Raw genomic sequence first — 8,569 nt, forward strand, 5'->3', positions numbered from 1 at the left:
AGCATACAATTTATTCCAGCAAACAACATCTCTGAAGACCCAAATTTCCATTGTTACCTCGAAACAAACAGAAACATTTTTTCTTATTCAAGAGTTACTGTATACAAACAATGACCTGAATCTACGTAGAGATGCATTTGTATATACTGAATCATAGGAGCGCTGAAAGATTTGCTCTTCAAAATTGTATCTTGCTGTTCCACCCCTGCTATTTCCATGTTGTGCTCTTGGTCCTCTGCTGCAAGAAGCAGGTTTTAGGCTTAAACTGTAAAGTCCTTCCTAGGGATAATGCTTGACATCAGTCAGCTGATTCAAAACAACGGACAGTTTATGCCAGCATAATTTTTAGTTGCGAACAATAACAAACACAGTACAGACCACCCGACTAAAAGAGGAACGATGACAGGACGCTCTGCCACCTTTTCTTGTTTGTTAGTTTGTTCCATTTAGAGATGCTTGTTGTTTCTTTTTAAGCTCTTGGACTGTGTTCTGTGTTGTGTGTGTTAAAAGAGAGCACCATTTTAAGACAATTCCTCTTGAAAAAAAAACTGACAAACAGTCGCCTTTAGGCTGCCATAGAGTTAGTAGTCAAACGTTTAACAACAAAAAGGTCTTGCCATGTCCCAAAATACTCTGGGGGCCATTGCTCTGTGTGTCTTAGATGTACAGTAAATAGTACAGTTTAGTTCGGTTTGTCTTTGCTCTGTTCTCCCATGTACAATTTCTCTGGTACACTCATGATTCAGATGGATGACCGGGGTGGTATGGACAGGGAAGGGGGATGAGGTGAAATGGTGGTTGGACAAAAACGTTGGACGAAGTTGGATGGGTGTTGCTTATTTGTGCACTCCGTGGGCCCGTCACACAGTCCCATCACACGGTTCCGTTCTCCTGCCTGGGCTTGTGGACGGTTGTACGGGAGGGGGTGCTTAGGGATGGGGCCAGGGTGCACAGGAAACCAGCCAGCAGAGTGAGGCCTAAGCCCCCCCAGGCACAGAACATGGACCAGCCGTAGCCATGGCTAATATCCTCTGGGAGGCCATACATGTAGCGTGGGTAACGCGACAGCTCAAAGTTGATGCCCGCCACACACGTACACAGGGAAATGATACAACACGTTCCTGAGGGAGGACAAGGAGACAAACAGAAACGTATGGGATTCACAGCAACTTCAATGAACTATATACAGTATTGTGTCATTCCTATGTTGGTAGGCCTAGTGGGTCAGCCAGACAATAAATGGTAACATCTTCACACTCCATGTCATGAGTTTCTTGTACATCTTATTATATAAACCTATATGTGTTCACACATATAGCTCTCTCTCACACACAAGCGGATATACCTACAACTACTGTAGTCTACACAATGTATCAAACAAAGACACGCACGCACGCACGCACACACGCACGCACGCACACACACACAACAGAGAGGGGAGCCAGCTCTTACCTCCCATGAGAAAGAGTAGTCCAGCTACATACTGCATTAGGTCATGCTGCTGACAGCAGCCCAACACTCCGATAATCCAGCCAAACAGGATGATGGACACGGCCATGCCCACAAAGCCAGCCGTCATCCTGCGTAGATCTGCACCAACAGACACACACCTCCATCATTTTAGTGGACAAAGAACAGTGGAGATCAGAGCAGGAGGCCCAGTGAGATCTACAGCATGCCCAGCACAGAAATGCAATGTCTGCACAATCATATTCACGGCATATGATACACCAAAATATTCCTGACACAAATAGAGCCATACACCCTTACAAATCCCTGTCACTTCCTTCATGGAACCATGTAATCTTCCTTATCTTTTTGAAGGATATCAGAACTAGAGAGGGCGACAGGGAGGGGTGAACAGCGATAAGAAGAAGATGAAATTGCTCTCAATGGCCGACACTTTAAATGTATTTGATCCTGAGATAACAGTTAGAGAGAAAGAGAACTAGAGAGAGACAGAGAGAAAATGATTGAACCCAGGGAGAGTCCAGACATACTGTACAGCCAGTAAGACAGCCATTAGACAGCCATTAGACAGCCAGCCAGCCAGCCAGCCAGCCAGCCAGCCAGCCAGACAGACAGACAGACAGACAGACAGACAGACAGACAGACAGACAGACAGACAGACAGACAGACAGACAGACAGACAGACAGACAGACAGACAGACAGACAGACAGACAGACAGACAGACAGGCTTAGACTTACGGAGTGCATGCCACTCATCCTGACGGATGGTCTTGGTGATGTTGATGGGTAAATTGCGCGGAAGGATGGAGGAAGAGTAGTGATACTTGACTGGGATGCACCGCTGAATCAATCCTGAAGAAAAGAGTTTATGATTATGATAGAAACACAGTCTTGATAAGATCTTGATAAAACAGGCTGCTTTGCAGACAATAAACTCAACCACACTGAATATAGTGACTCAGTTAAGCACGTAGACACTACAGTAGTTCTAAAAGATATATTTTTTTTTGTCCTTTGTGTCACTGTGAATGATGTCATCATGCAATATCCTCAGTGTGCCTCAAAGTGAGAGACAGCTAGCTGTGATTCAGAGCAGAAACAGCATCCGGCATCATTCATGTAGATCAGCCTCTAATTAGGCTCTCTCAGTGCGAGGTGGGTATCCAGACCAATTATAACAACAGGAAGAGACGAGTCTTGCATTACTGTTTCATCATATCACTGCGATGAGATAGACCACCTATGTATGCTCAAATGACATATGATTATTGCAAATATCTTCACATATTCCTGGATGTTGTGTACTGTAATCATTGTGGTTGATTTACCATCAGTTACTTGTTAGATCAGGGAGAAGGGAGATTTATGCTGGAATATGTTTATGAAGTGGCTTTGTAAGTGTGGAAGAAGACCCCTGTCATGAAGCCTAGTCAGTCACCATGAATGGAAAAGGCTGTATGGTTCTGGCATAAACAAGAGGAAGAATCAAAAAAGAAAAGATGAACTAGTGTGAATGTTCAAAAAAGGGTTTACAAGGATTTACCATTGAGTTCACTCAGTTCAGAGTACCGAATACATAATTCATTGTTCTCATGTTCGTTGGGGAAGCACAATACATTCAGATGAGCGGTGAGACATTTATGTCCCATGACTACTTCTGCAAAATCTAACATTGTGTGAGTCTCAAGACCAAGAACAATGGATGGAGACCAATTTGCTAAGCACTTGCTCAGTAGCAGATCTGACTACCTACTCGCTAATATTATTTGATACATTTTAGGTCAAAGGCAGCAAAAACAAGTAATCAAATGTGAGAACCCAATGTTGAGGCAGGGATATCACCAACACATTGTTATTGACCTACCAAATGTGATAGAGTTGTCAAAAGTCACAGTGTGAAGCTCCACTCTTAGAACACCTGAACTTCAGCTGCAAACATTCAGCTATGTGAAGCTACGGAAGTAAAAAGTACTGTATGCAGGCTAGAACATGGAGCCAACAGTTCACAGCCTCATATGGAACTATAGCAGCCTGAGAGAGGAAATAGACATTTCTGGATTGGGTTCCATGTCCCAGTTACTGAGGAGAATCTATAGTATTGGCCAAATGAATCACTTTCAATGTGCTCTGGTCTCATAGTGTGGTGGTAGCCAGATCTGTTTGTGCTTAAGCCAACTCATCTGTTGTTTGTTTTCATGCCATAGATGTAGCTTTGAATCACAAACATATCTGGCTAGTGGCTACCCCCTGGTCCCACCAGGTTACTTATATCAGTATTACTGTGGTGGTGGTGGTGGTGGTATACAGACCTACTAACTTCACTATAGAGACACTTTGAGGTTTGAGTTGTGAGGTGTCTGCAGATGCAGACCAACTCATCATTCTGATAAACAAGGGAGCACCTAGAGAGAATATCATGTTGTCCAGTGGGCCTATGTGTCTCAATGCAATTCAACCTGAGGGTGTAGTGGATTTTGTTGTCGATTTATGATATGCTACAGATTACCTTATTCTATCAAAGAAAGCAGCTCACTTTCCCACAATTCTGACAACAGTAACTGTTTACCTCAGCATGAGGGTCATTCCACCAATTCGGGGCCTTTTGAGAAGTGTAAATTTATGATATATTTTTTTTGATTTTACCTAATTGTAACATTCTGTCATAAAGACCACATGTAGAAAAAAAATAAAAAATCTAAAGTTAAATAAAAAAATGACTATATTAAGTGCCAAATAAAGTAACAGGGTTGACCTTAACAGGGTTGACCTTAACAGGGTTGAAGTCAGCCATAAATCCACTTATGACATGGGGAATGGAAGATTGTTGTTTGAAACAGAATAACAATTAAATGCAAGCTTCACCCCCAAAAATTACATTGTTAAAACATTTCTAGGGTTGACGTGTTATGCTCGTCCCGCTCAGTTTTCCACCACAAAACAGGCAAAAAAAGAGAACCAGCTCACCTGCTTTTACACTATGATTTTACTATAGATGTGTTGGTTGATTAACAAAACCGATGCATGCGCAACTATGGGGCATAAACAGACAGGGTTGGCTTAGATTGGTGACAACATGTAAACTGTATTTCCTCTCCCATGTTTATTGAAAACAAATACATTTGCACAATGAGCAATTACTTGTTGTCTCTCAAATACGTCGTTACAGTTGTTGGTTAGCTAGCTAGCAAATTTGAGCCATAATAGCATAGACATGACATCAGTCAAAACAAGACATGGTATCAAGAACAAGATACAACTAGCTGAAACGAGCCACATACGATTCCCCACATGGCAGGCAGCTTGTCATTGTTCTTAGTTGGCCTTCCAGAATAACAACACAGACTTCTTCCCCACTGAATCGCGAGCATCGTTTTCGTGACGTTGTCAGCTAACCCATCTATTAGGTGTTCAGAGCTTCTTTAGAAAAATGAATCGTTTCACCATATAAAAACAAGAGCTCAGTTCACGTAACAGGGTTGACCTTAAAAGAGGGACGGACGTAAATGATACACAATTCACATTAAATAAATAATAGTGTTCAGAAATGACTTTTTCAAAGCAACAAAATAATTAGGGCTTTACAATGATGCTGAAAACTTGGATACGTTTTGGGGTTAAGTGGGTTAAAATCTTCCTAGAAGTCACTGAGGGTGCACAGAGTGACATGTGAAAACGCTTAATATTGGCACCACAGTCTTTATTATTGTTACAAATGTAAAGATTTATTGAATTCTCCATTTCATTTAATATAACAGGCTTTTAAAATTAAACATTGGGGCACAATTTCAACTTAAAATATCAAAGGGATGCAAAAGGAACTTTATTTTCTTGGAACAACCCATGAACATGTATGTTTTCACTGTCCTCTAGGCCTACTCTGGACAGTTTGAATCTGATTGAATACATAAGGAAAAAATCCTGGTAAACAAACATGCTATAATTTGTGGGAAATTCTCCAAAATATTCAGTGTCCTGAATTTCCTTGAACGAAGGTACTGTGTTTATGCTGACATTGATGCTGTTGTTCTCTCATTATTCAGAGTAGTCAGTCATGAACGCCTCATGGCATTGCACAGAAAGCCCTGCTGTTATGTATCGGACGAGGCAGTTCTGCGAGAGTTCCATGATCTGTGATTTTCTCTCCTGCAGCTCAAAATTCCCACGAACCAGGATGTTTATCAATAATTCAGTCGTTGGTCTTCTCTCGATCTCCCCCGTGGCAGTCGACGCATCACCCATAACACATTATCTAGTATTTTAATGTAACAGATGCCAAATGCACTCAGCAAAATCGAGCAGTCCAAATAGCACCTGAGACAAAAACCGTTTCGCTTCTACAAGGGAAGACCCCCCTTCCTCCGCCATAGCGTGCTGCTGCTAGGCGAACGGACTGGGCGCAAAGCCTGAAAAGAAATTCAGCACCATGGACAGCATTGTACACACAAAGCGTAAAAAATACGCAGCTTTCACGACTTCGGCGTCACGTGTACAACTGGCATTCCCATCTAGATTATTTACTGATGATTTATTTGCTACTGAAGTTTACAATGATGAACAAAAGCCCCTCTTGTAAAATATTATTATGGCAACGGCCCTACAGTGACAGTTACGAGCATCAGTTAATCCCATGCCCAGTGTATCAATATGATCATGTTAAGCTTGGATCTGAGCATCATGCTTACACTCAATGAGCAGCATCAGTACCACATCACACCAGGGCCTGATGTAGGCTATTAGCTGTAGCATCCTTACCTTTATATATGAGATCCTCTGTCTCCAGGTCAAATCCATCTCGATGACACTTTCTCCAGAGCCCAGAGATGGTTGAATTGAACTGGCGACTGCAGTGGGACTCCATAGCTGATGCTGCAGCCAGAAAGTGCCGTTTTTCCCTAATAAGAGGCTGAGCTCCGGCACTTGGACTGTTACCTTTCCTTTCAATGCCCTTTGGGGGCATCTGGAGGGGGAGATTGCTATTTGAGATATAGATGTACCCCGGGTCGTTTCTCTTGTTGGCGTAGTTTTTACACCTTTCTCGGTGTCTCCGCGCATCTGTCTCATACCAATAGTCGGTGCAGATTGCCATGGCTAGCAACCCCAACGCACAGAACGCTAAGAACAGCCCACTGCTGGTTAAAATTTTCATGGCGGCCATCTTCCCCACTCGATGGAGAGCCCAGACAGTCGCGAGAAGAATCCTCGGCTGCCGTGATGGTACCCCGTGTCAAAAATCCCGACGGCGCTCACAGCCTCATGGAACTCTTGACAGCAAACATGATGGACGCCCCGGTTCTCTTGGGCTAGATGCTGTCTATTGTTGTCCTGCGTCCCGGCAGATGTGATGATTTTTCCACCATCTGTTTTGGTACTGGAAAGAGGAGAGGTGGATGGATGGCGACCAATGCTGCGAGGAGTGGGTAGTGATGCAATGCACTCTCTCTCCTCTCGGGTTTCAGTAGGATGGGAAGAAACTAAGCACTGGCAATAGATCTCCAGCAGGTTGTTCAATAATAATAATAATCATAATAATAATACTAGGGGTAAACATGTATGATTGATTAAATATGAATACATTGTGTTAACATACGAATTATATCATATGTATTATTAGTAGTATTATTGTTATTATTTGGGACATTGGGATCTGCTACAACTGTAAGGACCTGACAGTTGTTTTACTATCATATTAAGTATACATATTGGGCCATGTTTTATGTATCATGAAGAAACACACACATGCACATGGACCACATGCTGGATTAAAACCTATTTGTAACCCAACATATTTCATTACAAGCCTTTTCTGTGCACAGTTGACAAACGCACTGAGACAGGTGTGAGCTGAAATTCAACTGGACCCACCACAGCAATGGTTGGTGTCTTTGTTTACAAACTACCACAATCCAGGTTTGATTGAATTGAGCCCACAGCCTTTCAATATAGTGAACGTTTCAATGTATAAAACAACATGGAGACACACTGACCAAGGGATCCCCAAGGCCTACATTAGTGCTCTCCAACCCTGTTCCTGGAGAGCTGTAGGTTTCCACTCCAACCCTAATCTAGCACACCTGATTCTAATAATTAGCTGCTTGATAAACTGAACCAGGTTAGTTACAACTGGGATTGGAGGGAAAACCAACAGCAGGGTAGCTCTCCAGGAACAAGGTTGGAGACCCCTGGGCTACATGATAACAACATCAATATTTAAGATGAATCCAACTGTATTCCTCCTTCACTCAGGCTCGGCTGATCCAAAAACACTGCTAACGTATATCAAATAAAAGTTTTACACAACTTTGGAGAGACATTCAATCAGTACTTTAGCACTGTTATGCTATATCCACTTAGGGATAGGTTTTATCATTTACAATACAAAGCAATATGGTGTACATATTAATTAAATGTTATTACTTGAATAATGACATTGTTAATAGAGTAATTACATTGTTATTACACAAGGGAAGTGGCCTTCCCTGTGGCTCAGTTGGTAGAGCATGGTGTTTGCAGTAGTGAATGCATACATTTCATTGGTGTGTGCAACGCCAGGGTTGTGGGTTCGATTCCCACGGGGGGGCAGTACAAAAAAAAATGCATGAAATGAAATGTATGCATTCACTACTGTAAGTCGCTCTGGATAAGAGCGTCTGCTAAATGACGTAAATGTAAGTATAAGAGCAATTTAGTGTAAAGTGTCACCAATTAAGTTTTGGGGACATATTCCTATTCAAAATTGTACATATGGGTCTCAATTTTTTTATCTGAGGTAAAGGGAGGTAAAGACAGCAATGGAAATCGCCACTTTGTTCAATAGTGCCAATAGCGCAACAATAGATGTCCTTGAAAGACTTGACATGCATTGCTCATGCATTCATTTTCTCTGGGTATACTATGTGCAATACGTGATCCCTTTAAATACAACAAGATATCAAACATTTACATTGAACAAATTATACATAAGCCTTGTTTGAAGTGTGATAGACTTGAGTTTGGAGGTCCGCTGATCATGAACTGGACTTGTCTTTCCTAGGACTTAGTGGGATCAAGATCTATCTCCTGTTAGAAATGTTGTGCAATGTTTCGATAGACGATCAGAGA

The 8,569-nt window shown here is 42.1% G+C and overlaps 1 protein-coding gene across 1 annotated transcript; it reads right to left on the reverse strand.

The window, feature by feature from the left end:
- Nucleotides 1-492: 492 nt before the first annotated feature.
- LOC106587479 (transmembrane protein 178B) lies at nt 493-6,914 on the reverse strand. Its single transcript, XM_014175896.2, has 4 exons — nt 6,224-6,914; nt 2,210-2,323; nt 1,453-1,590; nt 493-1,121 (listed from the first exon to the last, which is right to left on the reverse strand). Exons 1-4 carry the CDS (start codon nt 6,624-6,626, stop codon nt 874-876), a joined length of 903 nt encoding a protein of 300 aa, XP_014031371.1. The 5' UTR covers nt 6,627-6,914; the 3' UTR covers nt 493-873.
- Between the last annotated feature and the right edge of the window lie 1,655 nt (nt 6,915-8,569).

This window comes from Salmo salar, chromosome ssa26 (assembly GCF_905237065.1).
Source record: "Salmo salar chromosome ssa26, Ssal_v3.1, whole genome shotgun sequence".
In the NCBI taxonomy this organism is placed as follows: domain Eukaryota; kingdom Metazoa; phylum Chordata; class Actinopteri; order Salmoniformes; family Salmonidae; genus Salmo; species Salmo salar.

Coding starts and splice junctions, on each gene's coding strand:
- LOC106587479 (XM_014175896.2), bottom strand. CDS start 6,626: ATGGCCGCCATGAAAATTTTAACCAGCAGTGGGCTGTTCTTAGCGTTC. Junction 2,324..6,223: donor AGAGGATCTCATATATAAAG/GTAAGGATGCTA, acceptor TCTTTTCTTCAG/GATTGATTCAGCGGTGCATC. Junction 1,122..1,452: donor ACTACTCTTTCTCATGGGAG/GTAAGAGCTGGC, acceptor GTCCTCCCTCAG/GAACGTGTTGTATCATTTCC.